The 27459-nt window shown below is 44.4% G+C and overlaps 2 protein-coding genes across 2 annotated transcripts; one reads left to right on the top strand and one right to left on the bottom strand.

Annotated features, from left to right (window-relative positions):
* Positions 1-949: 949 nt before the first annotated feature.
* On the top strand, positions 950-22664 carry LOC139405895 (von Willebrand factor D and EGF domain-containing protein-like). The gene is made up of 31 exons (XM_071148338.1): positions 950-1025; positions 6038-6228; positions 8059-8290; positions 8896-8961; positions 9683-9915; positions 10338-10427; positions 10603-10753; positions 10979-11196; positions 11695-11768; positions 11908-12181; positions 12520-12722; positions 13094-13959; positions 14183-14319; positions 14515-14679; positions 14975-15079; positions 17129-17243; positions 17802-18064; positions 18454-18673; positions 18986-19120; positions 19271-19534; positions 19814-20233; positions 20369-20464; positions 20628-20723; positions 20971-21066; positions 21218-21313; positions 21427-21522; positions 21694-21789; positions 21984-22079; positions 22224-22319; positions 22437-22534; positions 22630-22664. The coding sequence occupies exons 1-31, from the start codon at positions 950-952 to the stop codon at positions 22642-22644; spliced, it is 5379 nt and encodes a 1792-aa protein (XP_071004439.1). The 3' UTR covers positions 22645-22664.
* A 1412-nt stretch (positions 22665-24076) lies between these two features.
* On the bottom strand, positions 24077-26181 carry LOC139405894 (wnt inhibitory factor 1-like). Its single transcript, XM_071148337.1, has 5 exons — positions 25872-26181; positions 25595-25690; positions 25269-25373; positions 24886-24981; positions 24077-24242 (listed from the first exon to the last, which is right to left on the bottom strand). Exons 1-5 carry the CDS (start codon positions 26110-26112, stop codon positions 24130-24132), a joined length of 651 nt encoding a protein of 216 aa, XP_071004438.1. The 5' UTR covers positions 26113-26181; the 3' UTR covers positions 24077-24129.
* Between the last annotated feature and the right edge of the window lie 1278 nt (positions 26182-27459).

The raw sequence follows: 27459 nt of genomic DNA, 5'->3' as shown, positions 1-27459 counted from the left end.
ACCGTTTAGAGTGAGCTATATTGGCCTAAATGATATCTGGCCTATCCAAAATCTCACTCTTTGGCCGAGTCATTTTCCTGAAAGATACAGTATGACCATCTGGTTTAGTGGATTGGAGAAGTGACTAAACATCCCATGACTGCATAGTGGATGGATTATTGTATACTGCAGAATAATGAGCTCGGTCAGGTTCAATCAACTAATGGTATTGTCATACATTTTAGTGCTAATATTCATTTCCATAGTTGTTTTTGTTTATTATGCATTTGTAAATGTGATAGTGTACAACAATGTCATCCACTCAGCAGCAACAGCCGTGACAAAAGTATGTGTTTTGGGTAGAGTTCAGTTTGTTGAGTGGTAATTACAGTCCAGAGGAAAAATCAATAATGACTAATAACACTGTACCAAGAACAAACATTGTAATAACAGTCCATTATTTTCAACAACAACAAAAAGCATACATTCTACTTTTATTTCATTAATTTAAGCCTACCATTTTTACATTTGCTCAAAATGGAAAGCTGCATCCGTTCTCAGTGAATGAATGACCACAATCATGATGACGACTCGACCACTTTCCTGCTGATGCAGTTGAATAGTCCCCGACTTAAATCCTGTCATCGCTTGTCCTTGTCCAAACAGTCGCGGTTGTAGATTCGGTGGAGATAAGGTTCGTGGACGCTCCTCCTAATATGATGCTGCTATTCCTCTTGGAGTTTGTGGTCACGCGCCGCAGTCCGGTGTGCCGGGGAAAGTGCTTTTATCAGCTCTTGTGAACCTCTTAGAAACTGACTTTCTTTGACTCTCGGTTGTGTCTTTGATTGTCGTTTATTTCTGTAGGCTATTGGAAAACCGAAGACGGCTGAACTGAGCATACCCGTTGAGGAGCCAAGAACCTTTGTAAAACCGTGGTCATTTTGGAAGGCTTCACATTGGGTCGTGAGCGATGAAACTTAAATTAGTTTTGGATCTTTTGTATTTCCTCATAATTTTACTCCCCAATACAACGTTTTGTCAAACAGGTAAGTGATATGCCATGTAATTAATTGATCATGCCAAATTGGGACTAAATTGTATGTAGACCGTAAAATGAAGTGCTAAAATGACCTGTAGCCTACCAATGGGTTTCAAGCTTATTTTTTCAACGGACATGGTCTACGATTAATATTATGAAAACAGTAGACCTACTTTATGAACTGGGGGATAAATGTAGCATAGCTATGGAAGAAAATGTGACAATACCGTTTTTATTGCTGAAAATATATAATGTATTTCAGCCAGATAAAGTCTCCGGTGATTTTTTTGTACCTGCTCTCTCAATTCCTTAGTCCTGTCCATCTGGTAAGAATGGTGTAAATCTGTGGCATGCATACCTCAATCGAGGTGCTGTTATCTAAGGGCACATACCTACGACTCTCATTGCTATGGCAGTCTATTGACCTGTCATTGGAGGCAGCAGGGGCTAAGCCTGTCTGTTCCTTCTCCAACCACACAAGCCTTTGAACCCTGTGGCCAAGGTGGGAAGAGACACGTGTCCATGAGGGCCGCCTACTCTGACAGGGATATGGTGCTGAAGGGTATCACAGGACATTGACTATGAGAGTTCCCGTCTTGGCCGAAGAGAGACGGACTGACCAGGCGCTGCTGACAGTGAACAATGATAGGGTAGCTCTGAAAGCTCCTGTCATCACCTGCAACGGCTTGTCCGACTGTCGTCACTATGTCATAGTTAGTTGGGCTATGACTTTTCACTTGGCTGTGAATACTCTCACTCATCTCATTTTGGCCTTTAAGTCCCACAGTTCTCACTTTTAGAGTTTTCTCTTTTTCCCTCTATTCATTTTGTCTTCGTCTTTATTTTCCCTCATGCTGTTCTGCTCTTCATTAACCACTAGCATATATACGTCTCTGTTGCCTGACTTGGAAGATTCACCACATAACCGTCCCATCTCTGATAGTTTGTACAAGAGGTGTCGTCAATTTTGATTCCAGTCTTGCCCATCACCGTCATCAGTCTCCTATATTTCTGAGGGAAACTGTTAGGGTCTCTTTTTGCCCTCGACCTAACAGCTGGTTGCATTTTATCCTTCTCTCCTTTTCATCGCCGTAGAGGGGATGCTGGGATCAACCACTGACACGGGAGGTGACGCAGCACCCACCATGGTTGGAACACAGTATGGCTGTGAGGGCCAGGCCGGTCCAATAGGCAACATCGGAAAGGGCTGAGGGTGTGGAGTGGAGACATAATCAATCAACGGAGTAGATGGCTGGATAGAACCTCCAGAGGTGTAGGCCTCTGTGGAAATGTTTGGAAGAGCAGCAGAATCTAGGCCCATATTCTGTGCTGTATATCGAAGACAATCGAATTAGTTTGATTTTAAATATTTGAGAAATCATGACATTATATTTTTGTTAGGCTTGCAATTAATAGTAATCATATTTGATGGTAGTATGACCTAAGTACACTTTTTCCTTGTTAAGGAATTTCTGATTGTTTCATCATTTTTTGTTTTGTGGTTATGCTACTAAAAGACGTTCAAACAACACACTTACCATGATCTTGTTGTAATAAGTGTTGTTGGTAATTGTACTGAAAGTTCATTTTTATCCTCTGCTCTTATGCCAGATACATTGTAAAGGGCACACCTACATAAAATCAAGAGCATCAGTAGCACATTTTTGATTTTTTTTTTACAATGTTGCTCCACCATTACCCGACTGTGGTGTCAGAATTGTTACTCAGGTGAACACAGCTGGTGTTACTGTGGCAACTACCAAACATTCCTGCTTCAGAACAGCTGTATTTGCAGTAGGCCCTACTTTCCCTCTCAGCAAAGTTTCAAGAGAATGTCTTTCATTTAGATTCTGTCCAACACCCAAGGGTCTTGCTTTGGTATGCTCCAAATAAATTATTTCCCTCCTATTTCAATTTCACATTTCACCCTAAACCGAGAAGTCAGACTGTCTTTGATGCTGTTTTAAACATGCTTATCGTAAGCAGAATTCTGATCACCACAGCAGTTTTTTACCACATGCCATTGAATAGCAAGTACCTCATATTCCTTCCCCATTTTATGATACCTCTCATGTGAAGGCATATATTAAAGCGGAGCATATGGAAATTAGCAGTCACATCCTGCCAGAGCTGAAGTGTCTCTACTTGACTTGGAAGCCTATAAATAATAAGGCTGTTAGCTTTGGCTACGACTTAGTTCCTGATCAATATTGGAGACGCCATGTTTGGTAACGGATCCTTTCATACTAGACATTTCCACTCTGACTGATCCCAGCTGGGACTGTCATTGGATACATTAAATTACAACATAGATGTAGGGGAAGTAGAAGACAATCACGTTCAAAGTGGATCTCCTCACTCTGCATACTGGATTTGACAATAACACTTCCCTGTAAATCAATGAATTAGTGGAACATGACTGCCCGTGACTTGCATGCAGTACAGTGACAGTCAATGTAGAAAACATAGACGTGAACCATCTTTACCATCTTTTGTAGTATACCCCGTGCACAACTATAGTTTACGAAAAGATACACAAAGTACATGTTCAAACCCCAAAAAATGCCATTCAGTTATTCCATATCCATGAGTTATTTTTACCAGGCGCTCATGGTGCCCTTCAGCATGGGTACTGTGGGACTACTCAGGTATTTCTCCAGAGTGTACTGGTCCCTGTTGATGAACACGTTGTAGTCCCAGCCCTGTTTCGTGATCCGGGACACCCTTTCTCTCTGCTGCTGGGTCTTCTGTCCTCCCTCTCCTCCCTCTGCCACAGAGAGATGGACACGAGGCCTGCCACGGGCTGGGGAAGTAGAGGGAATCAGGCGGGGGTAACCTCCCGTACTGCCCAGGAGGGGTTGGGTGATGGCACGTGTTGGGTAACGAGGGAAACTGATGGCGAGAACCACGGTACCTTCTCCTTGGGTGAGGGTTGGGGGCTTTGAACAGGGTGTAATTTTGGGTAGTGGGTGGCGCGAAGGGTTGGGAGTATATTGTTCCCTGTGGTGAAGTTGGTTGCCTACTCTGACAGGATGGGGAGACGTACTTGGTTGTGGAGCTAGCAGACGTCTGTGATAGGTTGTCAAGTGTTATTGGGTTGTCAAAGACAGTTGGTTTTGCAGACGAAGGATGTTCAGCTTGGGATGCCCCAATAGTATTTACATCATCTTGTATTCTTACTTACACCACTGAGGAGTTACTGTTTGCTACGGTAACATGAATCGTCTCAAAGTCTAGCAGATTTTCTTCTGTCATTTGTTCATTGGGAATGGACTGGTTGGACTTATTGGATGTTTGTGCTTTTACCCCAAGTTTGTGGAAGACCTGAACAGACTGCATCATCTGATGACCCAGACGGCTCCTTGGCGGTTGGGGAGCCTTTGGGGTAGGACCCGCCCCAAACTTACCCCCCTTAACGCTACCTTTCTGCTTCCTGGATGAGGAAATGTCTGAACCTGTTCTGTCCCCACCTCCATCTGCAGCGCCGCTCCTTGCACAATGGACCAGCTCCTTCACAGCACACGTCACAGGACTAGGGTTACTCTCACCTACACTCCTTTCACCATCCCTCTTTTCACCTCCCTCTTTGCACTGTTCACGCCATCACCAGTCACCAACCTCTCCAATGATGGCCGTCTTCTTTGTTGTCTCCCCTCTTCCCTGCTCTGCTTCCTCCGCTTTATTTTCAGTAGCATCCATTACAGGGCTTCCTGTAGCCTCCTCCAATGGGACAGCTGGATTGCCAGTGTTCAGTGTTGTGCCAATAGGTGCCATGGTAATGTTGGTTGCAGGTGCTGGTGCAGCAACACAGATGTACCCTGGTGCTGGGGCATACTGCCCAGGTTTGTGGCACTGGTGGTGGCTGAGGGGGCTGATCTTTGGTAGACAACAATGTGCCATAGATAGCATGGGGTTGATGGTGATGATAAAGATGGTAATGAAGGAGATTGGGATGATTAGGCGGCTGCTGGAAATGGGCCGTTACAACCGTAGGGTTTGTGCTGTGATCTATGACCAGAGTTACCTGTCCTGCCAGCAAGCTGTTTCCTGAAAGGAAACCCGATGATCATTTTTTGATTCACAAAATATTTTGTACAGTATATTATGAATAAATGCATTTGTAAAGTCATTATGCCTTTGCCTTGTCAGTTTCTGTCATCCAAAATGATAATTTCATGTTAACTTTAGAATAAAGCATAAACCATAGATAGTTAGAGAGCTGAAAAGCTAACAGACAGTTTTGAGAGGTTGGAATAGTAATTGAACATAAAAGGCTTACCTTGTGTTGAGTCAGGTGTGAATGCATTACTCTGGAAAGGGTTATGATCCTCCATAGTTATAAACAGTTATTTTAACTATTTTAACACTATTTTTTGAAAGTACAGTACTTTGTTGTTTAGTTAAGTAATTGTTTGATTGATGCACCTAGAATGTCGGTGTCGCTCTATGATGTCAACATTTTTGGTTCTAACTAGTGGGAGTACAGCTACGACCGGAAGTTACTTTTTCGTAGCAGGTTAGGATAATTAATGTGGCCGGTTAGGAAACTTATGTTAAGGTTAGAAAAAGGTTAGGTTTAGCTAAAATGCTCTCCTAACCTGCTGTGAAAAGTAACTTCCGGTCATAGTTGTACTCCCTCTAGTCACAACTACTCGACGTTCCAACTCCAGAAAATTGTTGTTTTGTTAAGAGTTTAATTTCTCCAAATAAATGTTGTTTTTTTTGCACAAAAGTACAAACAAGATCACCAAGATCAGCATATTTTCAACATGAATTTGTCTCATAATCCCATAACTCCCATAATGATTAGGTTTGGCCTAGTTATTACATGGTTGCAACTTAGTATTGACAGTGTTTCAATGCTAACTCAGTTGATTGTGTGTGGGGGGGGGGGGGTAACTTGGGATCGGTAACTTCAAATCAAATTATGTGCATACGCTTGCGTGTGTACATGCTTTGAGTGGAAGACACAGCAGCACCTTATTGACTCATGTTTGTGCTGCTTGTGTCTATCCTCAGTGCTTCCCCCAGAATGTGCACCGGGGGGTCACTCTCTGCTCCAGAACCCATACCGCAGCACCAGTTTCAGCTCCCGCAGCCTGCAGCAGTCAGCCCTGCAGGACTTCATCTGTGACCATTCCCTCATACCAGGCTGGTACCAGTTCCAGATCTTTGACAAGCCCGCCAGCATGCCCACACAATGTGTGGAGGTAAATACAGAGGATACATTTTATTTCATAGTACTTTTTCTCTCTAGGTCTCAAACCATGTTACAATGTATGGAGGTCAACCCATCCCCCTCCGTGTCGCCTAACACCCATTTCTTGACTGTGTCCAGCTCACTAATAATCACCGAAATGTGGCCCCCAGAGAAAAATTAGTTTGACACCCCTGGTTTAGGTGGTCTTTCATAGCAAATGCCATGCCTCAGTCAGAACAGTACAGAAAAATATTGTCCCCATAATATAAGATCTTACAATGGCGCCGGAGGGGCTGCCGTTTTACGGGCTCCTAACCAATTGTAATTTTTTTTGCATTGTTTGTAACTTATTTTGTACATAATATTGCTGCTGGATATCAGAACAGCGATAACTCACTTCAAACTTAACGAAGACTTTTTATTTAATGAGACCGACGTGAAGGATATATTGCTTCTCCGAGACCAGGACCAAATGCCGTCGTTCGCGTGAAGAAAAGATGGAAATACATGGGGCGGAGATCGGGGTGCCTTGTTTTACCTAATTTCTACCAGCATGTGCAACCAGAGGGGAAAAAACTCTAGACCACCTTTACTCCACACACAGAGATGTATACAAAGCTCTCCCTCGCCCTCCATTTGGCAAATCTGACCATAATTCTATCCTCCTGATTCCTGCTTACAAATAAAACTTAAGCAAGAAGCACCAGTGACTCGCTTAATACGGAAGTGGTCAGATGATCCGGATGCTACGCTACAGGACTGTTTTGCTAGCACAGACTGGAATATGTTACGGGATTCATCCAATGGCATTGAGGAGTATACCACCTCAATCACCGGCTTCATCAATAAGTGCATCGAAGACGTCATCCCCGCTGAACGTACGTACATATCCCAACCAGAAACCATGGATTACAGGCAACATCCACACCAAGCTAAAGGCTAGAGCTGCCGCTTTCAAGGAGCGGGGCACTAATCCCGCGATGCCCTCAGACGAACCATCAAACAGGCAACGTGTCAATACAGGACTAAGATTGAAGCCTACTACACCGGCTCTGGTCATGCGTAGTCACTTAACCCCTACCTACCCCTATGTACAAATTACCTTGACTACCCTGTATCCCCGCACATTGACTCGGTACCGGTACCCCATGTATATTGCCTCGTTATTGTTATTTTATTGTGTTAATTTATTTACATTTTTTACTTTAGTTTATTTAGTAAATATTTTCTTTCTTTTCTTAAGCTCTTCTTGCACTTGAGTACTTTTCAGTGAGTAGCCAAGTCATAGCAGTGGTAACATGAGTGCTAGTCTTGCCCTTTGAAGTGAACATAGGCTCTTTGTTCCAAGGAGACTGGGATGGTATCAGCATTAAGCACAGGACCAAAGAGAGCGAGAGACAGGAGAGAGATATTAGAGACACAGGAGTGACAGGAGAGAAACGAGAGAGACTGGGAGACAGGGTTAGAGAGAGAGAGACAGGGTTAGAGAGAGACATGGTTAGAGAGAGAGCAAGAGAAAGACGTTCCTCATTTTCTCTGGGCTGCCTGCTGTGCTGCAGACTGAAGGATCCATCAGAGGTGTCAGCTTCCTCTTCTTCCCAGGGCATTATCATGTGTCATATTGCCATTGTTACCTGCAAAGTTTCGCCCTACAAATCATAACCAATGTGCTTGTTTTATTACCACCCAGTATAAACTAGCCTGGTCCCAGACATATTTGTGCTGTTTTACTTATTATCACAATGAGTGGCTAGAAGTTTGCAAGACAGTGCAAACAGATCTAGAACCAGGCTAAAGTAGTCTTATTCTGTTCTCTATTGTCTTCATCTGTGTCCACCAGGTGAACCACTGTGGGACCCAGGCCCCAGTCTGGCTGTCTCTGGGGGAGGGCGAGAGTCTTCCGCGGCCCCTGGAGGTGACACAGCTGACGGCCTGTGCCACCTGGCAGTTCTTCCTCAGCAGCAGTAAGGACTGCTGCCTGTTCCGCATCCCTGTCACCGTGCGCAACTGTGGAGACTTCTACGTCTACCTGCTCCAGCCCACCCAGGGTTGCATGGGCTACTGCGCACAGGGTACAGCAGCTGTTTACGATAGTCTGTTTAGGTGGAGGCAATGAGGAGCTCCGTACGCTATGAAAGTGAGACTGCATTTCCCAGGAAGTAGCCTTGTAGTTTTTTCTTTCTTCAATGGGCAAAAACGGAGCGCTATGGTCTTCAGTGCCAAAATGTAATTAAAGTTCATTCATCCACAAACACAAATATAATTGTATAAACAAACGTGTTTTCATGAATTTGATGATATAATCGTCAAGCCCATTCAAAAGATTAGGGCTGACCCCAGAAGTGCAGTCCGATGTAGTGGTGCATCACTTTCATAGCGTATTGCGAATGCTCTATGCTTTGATCTCTTACTGTATGTGTCAATGTAAACATGACATTACTTTAGGTTTCTTTTACAAGTGTTTGCTAAATGCTGTACATGATCCTAAAATAGAATATAACAAATGTTATTATTATTATAGTGGTAATAGCGTATATAAAGGTGACATGATACACCTGTAAAACCTTTTAAGAATTAGCACTAACTGCATGTAACTCATTAAACTGTTATTTATGTGCTTGTGACTTAACTGTTAAGACCACCGTTGTTAATTGTCCTGCTGTCTTTCACCATGTAGAGGTGTCAGACTCTGCGGCGGGGGGGTGTGGTCCTGACGAGGTGGAGGTTGATGGAGTGTGTAAAGGTGAGTGAGCTCTCTGCCTCCTGGCTGTGTGCTGTCTGGCTCTATAGGAGGCCCTTGTTAAAGTCAGGCACCACAACAATCCACGTCAGAATTGCCATGCGGTGTGGAATGCAGCAACAGGCCCTTCACAGGTCATCTTAATGAGCTAAGCATGTGTGTCCTGCCTCCCTCGCCCTGTCTCCATGACGACATCTCTCGGCGAGGTCGTGAATTATCCCTCTGCTGGTTTTAGGGCGAAGGAGGAGGGGGGCTGGGGACATAGGTGGATGGTTTAATGAACTTTTATTCACACAAAAGAAGTTACCAAGTTGGAAGCGATACTATGAATAGGAGAAGGTACCTACCATTTAGGTACCTACTGTTTTGGTTTGTTATGTTTGGCCCCTTTCCCTGATTAGAGTTACAGAAATAGACAAAAACTGTGGGACTCACTGGAAGGCTGTAAGATCACTGGATCTTTGCCTGAAATATAGATTTTGATTACTTGGTGGGTCACGGACAAAAACATTCAGCCAAGCTTCTATTATACACAACCATCTCATGTCACCCAAATACTGTATACGTTGTTAACCGCTATATCCATGTAAATACCAGTTACATGTTCAGTAGGAAGAAAACTGAGTGAAACTACCCATTTTGTCTAATTTTGTCCAATAAAATATGTTGCTAAACATTTTGCTTCGGGGTACCCTACTGAACACGACTCCATTATCCCTTCCAGCCAAACAGCCTCCTTCCCCAGCGGTACCTGTGATAGTAGCAGAGCTCTCTGGGAGCATCGTCTACCTGAAGTGCAGCTTCGAGGGCCATAGCCTGAACAGCTCCCTAGGCTATGTGGTTGCCTGGTCTCGCCTCTCCCCCCAAGGCATCAAAGAGGAACTGAAACAGGAGACTACTGTCCAAACCGTTGCCTTCATCGAGCTGGATGGGATCAACCTCCGACTGGGGGACAAGGTGGGTAGAAGTTACCCCTAGCCACTGACGCAGGGTCAGATATTTTTTCTCTCTCTAATGGTTAAAGTTAAGATCGAGGGTAGTGTAATTTGTGGTTACGGGTAGCTTCTACCTCGCTTGTAAAACAGTCAAACGCAAAAAATGATGCTCGCTTCCGAGCTCTCTGAAGTGAATATGTTTTACAAGTGAGGTTATGGAGCAATAGAGCTGGCCGTGTTGAAAACCTAGACTGCCACCGGTCATCAAAGTTTTGCAGTATATTGTCATGTCATCCTTTTATCTCTTGTCATACATGTTGCTTTTTTTTTTACTGTGGTATCATGTCTATCACCTGGCTTCAACTATTAAGGCTTTTCTACATCCTGAACTGTAGCCTCTCTCTTCCTCCTGAACGGCTGTGGTTGTCCTTCCCTCTCTGTCAGATTTACTGCAGTTGCTCCAGTTTTTTCCTGGACTCGCCGGACATCCAGGGAGCCCCAGCGGAGAGCGAAGAGTTCTTCGCCGGGATCAGGGTAAGTCAACGAGATAGAGAACACTATTTCAAGGATTTGGTGTTTGAGTGTGTGTGAAGTGTGTAAGTGGTGTGTGCCTGTCTGTCTCTCTCTCTGGGTCTGGGTTTGTGTGTCTCCTCTTTGTTTTAAATAGTCACTGGTTAGTCAGAATTTCTCTTGTGACTTGTCTCTGCAGTTGAGACCAGAGGTGACTACTGTGTCTGAGGATGGGAAGGACTATGAGTTGACTGTGGAGAGTACCATCCCTGTCCCCTGTCCTGGCGATGCCTCCTCCTCCACCCCAGAGGAGTGTACTCTCTCCTTACACCTGAGTACAAACAATCAAGGTAAATGCTTCGTAAGTAATCCTGCGTACTCACAGTATCACCACAGTAAAGTTAGATTGTTCAAAACGTTGTACTTTTTATTACTGATTTCGGCAATACGTTTGATTTCCATAGTGTCTTGATTCTCCAGTGACAACGCATATTGACATGTTGGTATCCCTACAAAATAGACAAAAACAAAGCCAATGACAACAACCATTGAATGATCTATTTGTTCCTCCGTAGGAGACGATCTGCTGGGTCCAGACGTGGTGTTGTCGTCGTGCCGGGTGGATCTCTCCCAGAGCTTGGGGTGTCGTAACGGGGTGTGTAGCCAGGCCCTGGTTCACCTCAGCCCGGTCATAGACTTCCTTAGGGACGGGGACAGGACGACACAGATCTCTGTCAACCCCATCGTCACATCCAACTTCCTCTGGAGCGGCTACACACCACAGGGTGTCCAGGTACTGGAACTGGAAAAAAACACCATTGTGATGGGTTGGGAGGAGAGTGGCGGTTGTTATTAGCCTGGTCCCAGCTCTGTTTGTGCTGTCTTGCCAACTGGTCATTGTCACACTGTTTGGCATAAAACTTTGCAAGACAGCATAAACAGATCTGAGGCCAGTCTAGGTTGTTAACAGATCTGGGACCGGTCTAGGTTGTTAACAGATCTGGGACCGGTCTAGGTTGTTAACAGATCTGGGACCAGTCTAGGTTGTTAACAGATCTGGGACCTGTCTAGGTTGTTACACTTAACTCACTCAATGCAGAATATGCTATGATGCTGTATATACTGTATAATGTACATTTTCTCACTGCCACAGTGCCCATACACAAACTGTAAGTTGCCAACCTACTCATATAAGCATGTACAGTTTGCACTTTATTTTCTCATCTAGATAGCTGAATGTGAAAATGAAATAAATGATATTTGATATGTGACATCTGCTCTGTGTTTTCAGATCACAGTGACGGATGTTCCCTCTGCATACTGCTACTCTTTCACTGATCCTCACATCATCACGTTTGATGGCAGGTACTTCAGTCACTCCTTTATAGTCAGCCATAATGATCGATGCAGTCAAGGCAATGTTAGCCTGCAAATATGATAACAATCACATGAATACCCATTAAAGTAGCTGATACTGTTATGTATTTCATGCATTTCCTTCCAGGCAGTATGACAACTACCAGATCGGGACGTTTGTGTTGTACAAGAGCACGAGGCAGCCGTTCGAGGTCCATGTGCGCCAGTGGGAGTGCGGGAGCGTTGTCCACCACGCCTCGTGCACGTGCGGTTTCGTGGCAAGAGACGGCGGTGACGTCATAGCCTTCGACATGTGCAATGGAGAGCTGGGGGACACCAGGCCACACCTGTCGGTGAAGAACAGGAACGTGGGCAAGAGTGGCATCCGCATCACTGAGTCTTACCAAGGACGCAAAGTCACAGTGAGTGAATAAATAAATAACGTGTAACATTACATTTTTTTTTTTAAGTTGTCCTCCGATGAGTTGGAGGTGGCAGGAAAAATAAAAGGTCACTGAGTTGAAGCCCACGCCCACAGGAAGTAGTCATTAGCCAATAGGGTGTTGAGAAAGGCAGTGTAAACTTACAGTGCAAAGTCGGTACTCAATTGTTTATGCTAATTATGATATGATACAGACTGTGATGATATGGCGACGCACTGGAAAGCAGAAAACAATTTAGTTGTAATAGAATAGAGCAAAATTTAATTAAATACAACAGAATAGAATAGGATTTAATCCCATTTCTGTCTGTGCTGTAGATGACCTTCTCGTCTGGGGCATTTGTGCGTGCCGATGTGTCTGACTGGGGCATGAGTCTGACCCTGAGGGCCCCCAGCTCAGACTGGAGCCAAACCCAGGGCCTGTGTGGGACATATGACGGACAGACCCACAATGACCTCCACACAGCAGGGGGCGCAGCGCTGGACAACGAAGACGTAGCAGCCTTCATCTCTGAATGGAAGTTAGTCTGATGCCAAGTCTCAAATCAACCTCTAGCCCCTAACGCTATGGAGTTTGCAGATCTGAAGAAGATATGTGGTGATGGTTCTAACCAGCCTATCAATGATTGCACTGCAGCTTTCATTGTAATTCCTATTTCTGTACAGTTTCTTTAGATCTGCAAAGCGGGAGCTTTGTCCCATTGTCCCAAGTGCAATGACAAAGTCCGGACCTGAGACTGTTGTTTCAAACGATGGATATGAATCATTTTGAACATTTTACACAAGCTCTTTCAGCTGTGGTTATGTTACATTATTACTTGTTGAATGTATTTCCATAGAGATCCTATTTGATAGTATTTATTTATTTAAGTATTTATTTCTCTTCTGGCAGACTCCCTCCTGGTAGCAGCTTGTTTGACACCGTGACGTCCTATCAGAGCGCTCCAAACCCTCACAGGTACTGTAACTGTGAAGGAGAGTCCCGCCCTACGTCCCCGCGAACCAGGTCTCAGCCAATCCCTGGCTTCGACTCCTCCTGTTCTCACCACGGCAACGTGAGACTCCACAGTATCATCCCCACTCTGGATGTCACCGCCGAATACAACTCAGTAGAGCTGTTCAAAGGCCACCACGACCACCCCTCATGGAACTCCAACCAGCACGGCCGGGCCGAGGACACCGGCCCCCAGCCTGTAGAGAGAGGCTCTACCCTAACAGGCTCCAGCCATGGAGCCAACAACCAGAGGAGCCGTGGAAGGCGCCAGTCCTACCAGTTCCTCCCCAACACGCCGTACCAGGGCCTGAGCCAGTCCGACCTGGAGGACTTCACCTACTTCTTCCCAGAGGACCACGAGCTGACTGCCCGGCCCGAGTCCTCCCCTGCCCCCACCTGGCCCACCCCGTCTGGGCTAACACAGCACCAGGCCAGGGTGCAGTGCCAGCGGGCGGTGGCTAATTCCAGCATGGCCCTGGGCTGCGGCCGGCTGTTAGGCCCGGCCATAGTGAGCCAGGCGGTGGCTATGTGCATTAGCGACCTCCAGCTAAAGGATGACCAGGCCTGGGTGGGTGCTACTCTGCCTCTGCTTGAGAACGAGTGTGAGAGGAGGCTAGTGGAGGAGAGGGGGAGAGAGGGAGAGCACCAGGAGATGTTGTCCTTCCTCAAATGTCCTAATCTATGTAATGGGAATGGCCAGTGCTCCGAGTGGGGGTGTGTGTGCTTCCCCGGGTTCGGCTCCTACGACTGCAGCGTTATCTCTGGTGAGAAGAGGGGAGGGTTGGATCTGTAACACACATCTATATTCTAAGTCAATCATACATATTGTAAGTCAACACTAGGCCAGGGTTTGGCTCATAGTTCATCAAAATGAAAGACATATCACAGTAATTTACTAATCCTAGTGAAGCGATTTGTTAAAAACCTGCTGACATTTATTTTGCTTCTCATTTGTGTCTGTTTCTGGTGTCGTTTGGGATGGTGAAGACCAGACTCCAGAGATCACAGAGCTGGAGAATGAGGGACTGTGTGATGTCAGACAGAGTGACTGCTCCACTGTACAGGTCTTTGGACAAGGCTTCAAAGACTCCTATGAACTCAAGTGTGAATTTTTGAAGGAAAAGGTACCATATTACACCACACGCAGAAACACACACATACACACACACACACACACACACACACACACACACACACACACACACACACACACACACACACACACACACACACACACCTCCATACCTGTGATATTATTTTCTGTAGCACAGTACTTCTGACCCAAGTGTCCCCGCCTGTCTCTGTCTGCGTGTGTCCAGTTTGTGGATGGTGAGTGGACCCTGGACGAACCTCAGTTTTCCTTGGCTACCTTCCTGCATGTGTCAGGTTTGGAGTGTCAGCTCCCCCTGGAGTACAGACAACCCAGTGCAGGCCTGGACCTGGATACGCCCACCGACAGACCCCTGGCACGCTGGCAGATCAAAGTTAGTGGAACAACGCTATGCAGCACATCTCAGTAATGTTTTTGGGTCCAGACTCATTTGGGAATGGGCAAGTCACCCATAAAATACAGCTGGATATCAGAGATCTAAACAAGAGTACTGTTTGCAGCAGGGCAGGGTTCTGGCCTAGTGTTGTAATATGGTTTGTTTGCACACCTACCAGATGTTTTCAAGATAGTGCAACTTGGACAAGAGACCCTTACTTATAGTAGGAGCTTCTGTAAATATTTATTACCAGTAGTCACTGATAGGTAAGTCATTAACGTTGTCTTGGCAGGTGTCCAACGACGGCTACGGTTACAGCAACGCCAAGATCCTGACCCTGTTCGATGGAGCCTGTCAGATCTGCACGCTCAACGCTGACGTTCTCTGTACATCCAGGGTGGGTTTCTCTTGTGCTTTTTTCTCTGGGTTTCAATGGAATCACAATGTTTCTGATAGCATGATCAGAATGTGTTGTTTAGTGATTAGAATCTGACTTTAAATGATTCAATACTTGTAACAAGGTAACTTTCCCCCTTTTTTTCATGTCCTTGTTTTTTGTGTTTTCCAAGTTGATTGAGAACATGTTCTCAGCACGAGGATGCATGAATCAGATGTTCGTAGTTTGGGTTCTTTTTCAGCCACTAACATTCAACAGATACTGTACATTATGTTGTGGAACATTCAACAGATGTTCAGGCTATCTCAAATTTCAGGCCCCTTTCCCACCAGGAAAAAACAGCACATGGGCCCGGACCCTCTTAAAACTGTGAGTGTAGCACATGGGGATCTGTGTAACGTACTCCTCAGCCTGAAGTGTCTTACCAATCGGCGCCACACAAAAAGCTAGCTACGTGGCGCAAGTAGAGACACTTCAGGCTGCGGAGTACTTTCACACATCCCTATGTGCTATACGAGCACCACTCCTACTAGTTATGCATGCCAACCAGTTTATTCTGAAGAACTCAGAACATTTTTCACCCAAACAAAAAGTGACCAATGCTCTGTTTGTAATTTAATGTACACTACCGGTCAAAAGTTTTAGAACACCTACTCATTCAAGGGTTTTTCTTTATATTTACTATTTTCTACATTGTAGAAACTATGAAACTATGAAATAACACATGGAATCATGTAGTAACCTAAGAATTGTTAAACAAATCAAAATATATTTTATATTTGAGATTCTTCAAATAGCTACCCTTTGCCTTGATGACAGCTTTGCACACTCTTGGCATTCTCTGCCAAGAAACTGAAGATCTCGTACAACGCCGTGTACTACTCCCTTCACAGAACAGCGCAAACTGTCTCTAACCAGAATAGAAAGAGGAGTGGGAGGCCCCAGTGCACTACTGAGCAAGAGGACAAGTACATTAGAGTGTCTAGTTTGAGAAACAGACGTCTCACAAGTCCTCAGCTGGCAGCTTCATTAAATAGTAACCGCAAAACACCAGTCTCAACAGTTGTCACGGTCGTCATATGGAGGAGACCAAGGCACAGCGTGGTAAGCGTACATACTTCTTTATTGAAAGAAAGAACACTGAACAAAACTAACAAAACGAACCGTGACGCAAATATGAGTTGTGCAGACAGGCAACTAAACATAGAATAAGAACCCACAAAATGCCCAAGGAATATGGCTACCTAAATATGGTCCCCAATCAGAGACAACGATTAACAGCTGCCACTGATTGAGAACTACTTCAGGCAACCATAGACATATAAACACCTAGACATACAAAAAACCCTAGACAGTACAAAAACTAACAAACCTCCCTCGTCACACCCTGACCTAATCAAAATACTAAAGAAAACAAAGATAACTAAGGTCAGGGCATGACAACAGTGAAGAGGCAACTCCGGGATGATGGCCTTCTAGGCAGTGTCCAGTGTCTTTGCTCTTTTCTTAATCTTTTCTTTTTATTGGCCAGTCTGAGATATGGCTTTTTCTTTTGCAACTCTGCCTAGAACGCCAGCATCCCGGAGTTCTTTGTTTCTGGCCATTTTGAGCCTGTAATTGAACCCACAAATGCTGATGCTCCAGATCCTCAACTAGTCTAAAGAAAACCAGTTGTGTTGCTTATTTAAATCAGAACAGTTTTCAGATGTGCTAACATAATCGCAAAAGGGTTTTCTAATGATCAATTAGCCTTTTAAAATGATAAACTTGGATTAGCTAACACAACGTGCCATTGGAACACAGGAGTGATGGTTGCTGATAATGAGCATCTGTACGCCTATGTAGATATTCCATTAAAAATCTGCCATTTCCAGCTACAATAGTCATTTACAACATTAACAATGTCTACACTGTTTCTGATCAATTTGACGTTATTTTAATGGACAGAAAAAAGGGGTTTTCTTTCAAAAACAAGGACATTTCTAAGTGACCCCAAACTTTTGAACGGTAGTGTACATGCACATTTTGTTACTGTGTATCAATCCCCAGGAGAAAACATGCAACATTGACAGTGTGTGTTATGGAGAGGGAGACCTCAATCCCAGCAGCCCTTGCCTGATATGCCGACCAGACTCCTCCAAATACACATGGTCCATCGCTGAGAGTAAGTACAATGTCCTCTTACCTATAACGTACTTTTACTCTACAACTGCTGTTTACATTATACAACAGCATCTCGAAACAAATCCATATCACGCGAACTGAAAGGTATTTGCTGCCACCCACTACTGACGACAGCACACAGTCACAGAGAACACACATGGCTGCATGGTCTCTGCAATATGTCTACAGTATGTCTATAGTTCACGGTTGGTCGTGCTATAGGGAACAAGGTGTTATTGGGGTCAGAGACATTATAGTACCTTCAGGCCTCTGGGTATTGTAATTGTGGTTGGCTCAATGTGTTCTTTGTGCTGTGTTTTGAGTGTTCATACAAAATGAGGTCAAATCACTCCAGATCAATCAGAGTAGATAATAGAAATGAATACAACTGGTTCAAACTAGGAACAGAACATTTTTACAAAGATAGATAAACATATCAATAAAACAAGTTGAAATAAAGGAACAATAATTGTATATTATGTACCTCAGATAATGATATGGACATTAATGATGAAATGATTAACGTTATTACTAAATATGACTATTCTGCTCCTGGAAGAGAATGAGCCACCAGTGTTTCAGTCAGCCCAGGGGCGTCTGCAGACGTTCCAGGGGGAACACTTTGTGTACCAGCTGCAGGCTCAGGATCCAGAAGGCTCCGTGGTGCTGTTCACTCTGGAGTCAGGCCCCAGTGACACCTCCCTCTCCCCCGCTGGCCTGCTCATCTGGAAGGCTACTGACACTACTGCCTCCTCCTCCACACAGACCTTTCAGTTCACTATCACAGACGATTGTAGTGCTGAGACGCTTGCCTCTGTACAGGTAGGTTTAAAAAGAGGAGAACACTGTTCAATAAGGATATTCCCAAAAATAAGAAACTTTGGATGCGAATTCCTTGACTGATTCTGTTGACTCTTTGTGAATGGCGATTCTTAGAGATTTCTCTTGATTGTCAGCTTTTCTGTCTACCGCGAGAGGGAGCTCTACAATCCTTATTGTCCAGCCTGCTGCTGCACTAGTCTTTCTGCATCTGTTGCTTTGGTATGTCTGTTAGCAAGACATTCAAAACTAAAATGCAGTAATTACTCACGGATTGTCAATCATTCTTCCTCATATACTTATATGTTCATTTCAAACTGTTTGTGAATTAAACTTAAGCTCTACTAACACTTCCCACTTGTGTGTGTGTGTGTGTGTGTGTGTGTGTCCAGGTCTCTCTGCGGCCCTGTGACTGTCTGAACGGAGCTTCCTGTGTTACAAACATTAACCTCCCCCCTGGCAGCGGGGAGTACCTGTGTGTCTGTCCCGCTGGCTTCACAGGGGACAGGTGTGAGGAGGACATAGACGACTGTAAACCCAACCCCTGCCGTCTGGTCAAGTGTATAGACGGACCCAACTCTTTCTCCTGCCTCTGTCCCCCCGGAATGACCGGTACTGTACATGACAGAAGTAGAATTACAACACACACTGTACGTTGTACATGCTGTCCATGCTAATACTGCAGCTCATTTGTGGGTCTCGGATGCTTTTATGACTCTTGAGAGCTTACTTTTAATCATTCAATTAGAAAGCTGGCACTCCATTATAGGAACCTTATGACCACTCTTTCAGTGTTTGGTTACAAGCAGTGCCAGATTTCCTTTTCTGGTTCAGTGAATTTAGATGTTGATGTTTTGTTAGTGGATTACATCCTGTGTGTGTGTGGAAGGCTGAGATTTCATTGATGTTGTTTTTGTGTTCCAGGTCATACCTGTAGAGAGGATGTGGATGAATGTGCCGCAGAGCCGTGCTTCCCTGGGGTGGGCTGCAACAACACACTGGGCTCATTCACCTGTGGCTCCTGTCCAGAGGGTTACACCGGGGACGGGAAGAGTTGCAGTGGGTCCCACTCTCCCTGTCTGTTTCTCTCCCTCCTTCTGTATCTCTATTTCTCTACCCCTATCCTCACACCCCCAACCCTCATTCTTTTATCAATATATTTCTATTGACTGTGAATAATTATATTCTACCTCCTCCTCTCCTCTGTAGTTAAATTGGAGCCGTCCAGTGGTAAGGGTGATGATTATAAGCCTATTCATAGAGTGACCGTGCCTGTACCCGCTGTACCCACAGGAGTTCACCAGGGTTCTGGCACAGTTAAACCATCAAACCAGGCCCCCTGCTCCAGACAACCATGCTACCCAGGGGTGCAGTGCTTTGAGAGCACACACATATCCGTAGGCTACATCTGTGGACCCTGTCCACCTGGGCTCCATGGAAACGGACACACCTGTAGTAGAAGCACCACAACAGGTGAGAAGGGTCACCTGATCACTTAGCTGATGATTGACAGGGTTCATGTGATTAGGTGTTTATTATAATGTTATTAAATATCTGGGCTTATATGGGATTTGTCCATTGTTTTATTGCTGGCTCATAGCTGGCTTCTAGTAAAGCTAACTGTTATGCCAGTATTATTTAGCTAGGTCTTCAGGGTTAGTTGATAGAGGTGATTTGAGTTATACTAGCTCTATACAAATCCCATTTGAGTTCCTTTTCAAGCTCTGTCCTCTAACGTCCAGTGTTTTACAGAACAGAGGTCAGTTACCACCAACAGAGAAGATGGACATCCCCAAGTGACAGAATACTCCAGTAGGGAAATTACTGGCACCACCTCCTCCTCTTCTTCCTCCACCACCTCCTCCCAGTACAAGAGGATAACTGAGGGGCCCTCATCGGGTAGCAAGAGAGTCCCCTCCGTGGAGAGAAAGACACCTATTAGCCCCCAGGACCAAACTATCACCAGAGTCTCCACCCCCACCAATCACAACCGAGGTCAGAGCAGCAAGGTGGACCTGACCCCTGACCTTAGGTGGGGGTCATTGTCTCCCATAGTGACCTGTGCGGACTCGCCCTGCTTCTCCGGTGTGCCCTGTGAGCCCACAGTCTCAGGCTCCTTCAAGTGTGGCCGCTGCCCATATGGTTACACTGGAGATGGGTTCACCTGCAAAGGTTAGCGGTTAGCACTCTTGTTGTCTGTTTTTCATTCATATGGTCTTTGTTCTTTTTTCATTCGTTTTTAACTTTCAAATCCTTACATGGACGTATACTGTAGGTTCCTATGAAACGGTTTGTGGTGTTTTCCAGCTGTGTGCCGGTATCCATGTGGAAGGAATATGGAGTGCTCTCTACCCAACACCTGCACTTGTAAAGAAGGTTATACCGGATATAACTGCCACATAGGTGGGAACAACAGTCAGGGTTGGACGAGACAGATGAGTTTATATTCTTATGGCTCTTTATGAGAGTTACAAAATAACTTCTGCAAAAATGTCTGTAAATTAGAATAAGTTGTTTTCAGTTACACATAGAAGTTGTAGATTCTATTAACCTCCTACCTTCTCAGCTGTCTGCCGACCGGACTGCAAGAACCAAGGGAAGTGTGGCAGGCCAGATGTGTGTGTCTGTCCCGTGGGCTACAGCGGACCAACATGTGAGGAAGGTAAACATATCATCCCACACATATTTGAACTCTAACTATGTACTCTATATCCTGGCCCCAAATCTGTTTGTGCTAACTTGCCAACTCATTGTCACTCATTGTGTGGCTTGACAATGATGTAATACGAGTTGGCGAGATGGCACAAACAGATCTGGGTACAGGCTATATGTTCTCCATTGTACATATTGTATATATTCTCCTTGTCTTACTGGATGCTCTGTACACCCCTTGGTTGCTGTGTTTGTAGCTAACTGTGAGCCATCTTGCCAGCATGGAGGAACCTGTCTGGTCAGGAATCTCTGCACCTGTTCCTACGGTTACGTGGGGCCAAGATGTGAAATCAGTGAGAGATAATCCATTTGATCCTTTCTTGCGTATATTATGTTTCCCTACAATTATCTAAACCAGTGTCTGCTTGCCTAAAAAAAATGGAATGTGTGTATAGGGGTTAGGAGTAGTCGTGTGTAACTGTGTCTGTGTGTGTTTCTGTTCAGTGGTGTGCAACAGGCACTGTGAAAACGGAGGGGAGTGTATTTCTCCCGATGTGTGTAAGTGCAAGCCTGGCTGGTACGGACCAACATGTAACTCAGGTAACGCCAATCAACACCACATGTTCCTACTTAGAAGCCCATGACGAACGTATCTCTTTTCGACAACAGTATGTTTAGCTATGGGCTCAATATTCAATTGTCTTCACCTCCAGCTGTCTGCAATCCAGTGTGTTTGAACGGTGGGACTTGTATCAAACCCAACATCTGTGCCTGTCCCGGTGGCTTCTATGGCTCCCGATGTCAGATTGGTAAGAATAGGCATCACACTCACAATCAATAACCTCAATTGATTATGACACATTCTACTGGTCCCCTATTAGTGAGTGATCCGGCAATTTGCACAGAAGTCTATTGCATGGTGGTAATGTGGTTTAGTGAGGTATAACTGTAGCTGTGTCACTGTGCGCCGTGCCCTCCAGCTGTATGCAGCCCTCCCTGTAAGAACGGAGGTCAATGTATGAGGAACAACGTCTGCTCCTGCCCCGGGGGTTACACAGGGAAGCGGTGTCAGAAGAGTAAGAGCCACTGCCACCCAACACAACCAAACACCCCACATCACTGTCTATGCATGCAGTATTAAATAGTTATAGGCCCTATACCAACACAATGCACGTGAAAGGACCTAATTGTAATAACCCTGCAGCAAGCTAGTATGTACATGCAGTTATGTTAATTGAGCCAAAAATGCATGTTGCATTGTGTCTTTCAGGTGTGTGCGACCCCATGTGCATGAACAAGGGGAAGTGTGTGGGGCCCAACTCCTGCTCCTGTGCCTCTGGGTGGAGGGGGAAGAGGTGTAACATTCGTGAGTGTCAACATAATGTACAACCACTGTTAACCTGAATCTGTCACCGTGTAAAGATGCCTTTACAATGCTAAGCAACTCTGTGTTTTTGTGTGTGTGTGTGTGTGTGTGTGTGTGTGTGTGTGTGTGTGTGTGTGTATTTAGCCGTGTGCCTGCAGAAGTGTAAGAACGGTGGTGAGTGTGTGGGACCCAACACCTGCCACTGTCCCACAGGATGGGAAGGCCTACAGTGTCAGTCCGGTGAGTCCTTCTCACATTCAATATGATATATTGCCAAGTATCAATACATAGCTATATAATTTTATCCTGTACTTATATTGCGTTCTATACTATTTCCTCCTTCTGCCTGACGGACAGCCATCTGTAAGCAGAGATGCCTCAACGGGGGAAGGTGTGTCCTGCCCAACTTCTGCCACTGTCGCAACGGGTACACTGGCGTCACCTGTGGGTTAAAGGTGAGCATTGGGTCACAGTTTGGATGTTCATTAACAGTTTTTTACAATTATTGTTGGGAGATTATATACTGTAAAATATCTTTGCTCTTTTGTAGGCCCCGCTTGCATAAGGGAAATTACTGAAGATACACAGCGCAAATGGAGTCTTATTAGGCAGTATGTGATCATGGAGTGTGTGTGTGTGTGTGTGTGTGTGTGTGTGTGTGTGTGTGTGTGTGTGTGTGTGTGTGTGTGTGTGTGTGTGTGTGTGTGTGTGTGTGTGTGTGTGTGTGTGTGTGTGTGTGTCTTTGTACATGAACAGGGGGACTGGATATATTGCACGTATCTAATTGTCCCTGTTTTGTTACTACCTCAATGCTCAAGGTAGCACATTGATGTAATGCCCTTGCATAAGAAATGCATAACATATTCATAAACAATGCATAATACTGTCTTAAACACTGCATATTCATTCAGAAATGTTTATGCCAATCGTGTTGATGTCTCAAAAGCTACGTTTACACAGGCAGCCCAAGTCTGATCTTTTTCCACTAATTGAACTTTTGACCAATCAGATCTGCTCTTTTGACAGTAATTGGGCAAAAGATCAGAAATGTTCTGCCTGTAAAACGCAGCCAAACTATGTAATCTAACATAGACATTAATTCATGTATTTTAATGCATAAAAATGTGTTTTATAATCCTTATCCTAGGCTTTTATACAAAAGTGTTACTGCACACAGTATTATGTTGGAGTAAGAGAAGAGAATCAGATGAAAAACTAGTTGATGGTTTATTGAAGAACAATCTGGCTTTATATGATATTAATACCCACTTTTCTATTTGTTTTGTTCCTTGTTATTGATTTGACCTAAGTTTTTTTCCACTCTGGTTTATTGTGGTACTGAAAGTTTTTTTTTTTTGCCTAAACTATTGTGCACTGTTGTTTCATACTTAATATGTATGGAGAAATAATAATATTCTTCTTTTTACGTCACACCTGCCTTGGAAATGTTATTAGCTTGTTTGATTTTTAGGGCCACTTGCCTGCAATTGTTTTGTGACTGTTGACGAGATCTGATGTAAGTATCAATTCAGATATACTTGATCACTTTTGTACATTATACTGTACATAGGTCAAAACATGTGTTATTTTAACATTTACACCGCGTTGTTGTAAATCACGCATATGGAAACAAAATAAAAAGTTATTGTGTAACTTGCTTGAAGTAACACGTTGAATGGTTGAAATACAATACGGTAAGAGATGGACGAACACTTTTGTAACAGTTTAGTTATACTATTAATTTGCTACAGTATATTGTTAGTAAAAGCAGTTTGCTAAGTGTTGTTTTACTGTAAATCATCTGACTGCATGATAAGAAAATAACAATAAACCTTTTATCCACATTTTATTCATTATATAGCACAAACCCAAAATTGTATAGTAGATATTAAGTTAACAGCCAAATGTTATTGTTAACACAAAAATCTGTGGTTCTTTACAAAAACATTTTTACAAAAGGCAGAGACGATATCTAAAGCACCAGATTTGGAATGAATACAGTTCTACATGGCCTCTGACTGGCCCTCTTTGATCTCTGACCCCTAAAGGGTTAAAACACCTTTTTCCTCTCCTCACAGCGTGGTCCAGAGTAAGGAGGGCGACAGCGGCACGAATCGGGAGACAAACATTTGCCTCCATTCAGACAGGGCCGGTGACACACAGCTGCAAGATAGAGAGAGGGGAAAGAGACAGAGGGAGGGGGAAATGAGAAAAAGAGATGTTACATTAAGAAAGAGAGGAAGGAGGGCTCATTATGTAGTCTGGTGGCCTCTTCACATCTGGGGAAACTGCTCAACAGAACAAAATCTCAAAACAGTCATTTTCAACAGATATCTCACATTGACAGGTTTCTCACTCAGTAGATTCTTTCAGGATAAAATAACACTTCTGTTAACAATTCCTTAATTTTCTGACAGTCTGATTTATATTTGTTATTCTTTAGCATGCCTGATTAACTTCTCTGCTATCTATCGTTTGACCCAAGTATGTCAGTGTGTTACAAATTAACACACTTGACACACATCCAGAACAGATCAGTGATTAGGCTCCAGTTACGGGTTATACATTTATTTGGCCTGTTGCCTGTATCTGTGTAAGTGTGTCTGCAAGTGTGTGCATAGTTTACCGTGTTTGTGAGTCTGTTGCGGTGAGAGTAAAAAAAGTGCTTGTCTGAAAATGCGTGTAGTTTATGTTGGTTGTGTGTGTGCCAAATCTGTGAGATTTTACATGACATTTTAGTCATTTAGCAGACGTTCTTATCCAGAGCGACTTACAGTTAGTGCATTCATCTTAAGATCTCACTCACCAGTATGGCAGGCTCCACCCAGCCAGCCCTCTGGACAGCTGCAGATTCCTGGGGCCACACAGCTGCCCCCATTCCTGCACCCCTGGGGACAGATCGCTGGGGAAACATCGCAACAACGCATTCTCAACACTCCGGGAACCAATAAATCACCATTATACCTTTGGTCATGTGAAGCGTTTTCTTTGTCCCATTCGATAGTAATTAAATCAACTGTTTTTTTTTTGTTTTAGTACGTGTGAAGGTATCTTGGCATTTCAATGAAGTTGTCAGAGGGTTCCAGAGAGGATTAATAAGCTACTGTTGATTAATAGGCCAGCTGAGTAACCAGTCTCACTGCTGGTTTCACCTCTGTATGAATTAGGCTAATTAGGAGGTAAACAAACCCTCTTGGCATTTGGAGCCAGTCCAGCTGGAGGGACAGATGCACTTGGCCACTCCGTTCACAGCGATGCAGTCGCCACCGTTCCAGCATCCACTATCACATTTCACTGGAAAAGACAGCCATACAATCAAATCATCCACTTACCTTTCCATGTTCCTAACCTGTAGTATAGGACTAAAACTTAACTCCCTACCCTTTTCAAACCACACTCTCTCCAAATAAAACATTAAGTTACTTGTACTAGCCTACTGTAGTTACCAATAAATAGATATTATTACAATATTTGTATATTGTATATCTAGAAGGTTAACAGAATTAGTTAAGTACCTTTATGACAATATTTTCCTCCAAATCCAGAAGGACATCTGCATTTTCCAGGGCGAAGACACTCTCCTCCATTCTTACATTTGGGATAGCAGTTAGCTGTTCAAAACAAGAGGAATCAGCACTCATTCAGTAAAATCATGCATATTTTCCATACATGTTGTGATTAAAAAATATATGATATACATATTTCATACATTCTTCAATGCATCACTTGTCTTTTGTAGTTTGGCTATTTTGTTTACTGTTTCCTTTCTAGGCAAATATAAAGTAACATCACCATACTGGCAGGTCTCTCCCTCATGGCCGCGAGAACAGAAGCAGGTGTTGTTTCGGATGCAGATGCCAGCATGTTGGCACGGAGGGTGGCACGTCGCTTTGAGGTCAAAAACAAAGGGCACCGCCACCCCTCGCGGAGCGTCCGAGCGCGCTAAGCAGATGCCCACAAGCGCAACCGAGCAGGCCAGCAGCGCGAGGTTTACCTTTATCGAGGCGGTAAAGCAGCAGCGAGCGAGCACCATCCTCTTCACTTGGTGGACAACGGGAACTGGGGTTGAAACCAAGTCCTTCGAGCAATGACACCACAAGGCTTCTCTGTCGCCCCCACTGATGAACAGAGAAACTACAGCAGATGTTAGTCAGTCGAGAGAAAGGGTATGGAGAGGACGGGACCTATGTGAAGCTAGCCACAATATCGATTAACAACAGTAGTAGATATTGCTGTTCGGCTTTCAAATAAAAGTCCCTATTTGAAAGTAACGCAAATGGATAAAAAATTGTGGTTTTCAGGACATATTGGACTAGGACATGCTAAAAATAAAAAGGTTGATTATAAAATGTATTTATTTATTTGACAATATGCAGTAAAAAAAACTGTTGAAATCTGACTGTGGATGTATTATGCAGCATGATTGCATTACGTACACTACACGGCCAAAAGTATGTGGACACCTATCCGAACATCTCATTCCACAATCATGGCCATTAATATGGAGTTGGTCCCCCTTTTGCTGCTATAGACGGACAATTCCAACAGACGAAACAGATTCGTCCTCAGACTGCCAGATAGTGAAGCATGATTCATCACTCCAGAGAACGCATTTCCACTGCTCCAGAGTCCAATGGTGGCAAATCCCCTCCTCATTTCATGGGTGTACACTTCATAGGTAAGACTATACAGTTCAATATGAATGTTCAATACACACAATAGATTGGCTGGGGGGGGGGGGGGGGGGTGATTTGCCATGGTCAAAGTCCTGCAATATGAGCTATGACGCTAATATTTTTGACTCCAACACTATCATCAAGTTTGCTGATGTCATGGCGGTGGTAGGACTGATCACCGACGACAATGAAGCAGCCTATAGGGACGAGATCAGAGACAACAACCTCTCTCTCAACGTCAGTGAGACAAAGGAGCTGATCGTGGACTACAGGAAACAGAGGTGCGAGCACACGCCCATCCACATCGATGGGGCTGTAGTGGAGTGGGTCAAGAGTTTCAAGTTCCTCTGCGTCCACATCAGTAATGAATTAACATGGATCCACACACAGGAGGCTGAAAAGATTTGGTATGGTTCCTCAGATCCTCAAAAGGTTGTACAGCTGCACCATCGAGAGAATCTTGACTGGCTGCATTGCCGCTTGGAACGTCAACTGCAATGCACCCAAACGCAAGGCACAACAGAGGGGGGTGAGTACGGCCCTGTGCATCCCTGGGGAACGAGCTCCCTGCCATCCAGGACCTCTATACCAGGCGGTGTCAGGAGAAGGCCAAAAGAACTGTCAAAGACACCAGCCACTAAAGCCATAGACTGTTCTCTCTGACACCGCACTGCAAGCAGTAAGTCTGAAACATTTGACATTTT

Source organism: Oncorhynchus clarkii, chromosome 3 (genome assembly GCF_045791955.1).
Source record: "Oncorhynchus clarkii lewisi isolate Uvic-CL-2024 chromosome 3, UVic_Ocla_1.0, whole genome shotgun sequence".
NCBI classification, from domain to species: Eukaryota; Metazoa; Chordata; class Actinopteri; order Salmoniformes; family Salmonidae; genus Oncorhynchus; species Oncorhynchus clarkii.
Note: the sequence above shows the minus strand (reverse complement) of the source record. Positions and strands in the feature narration are given on the sequence as shown.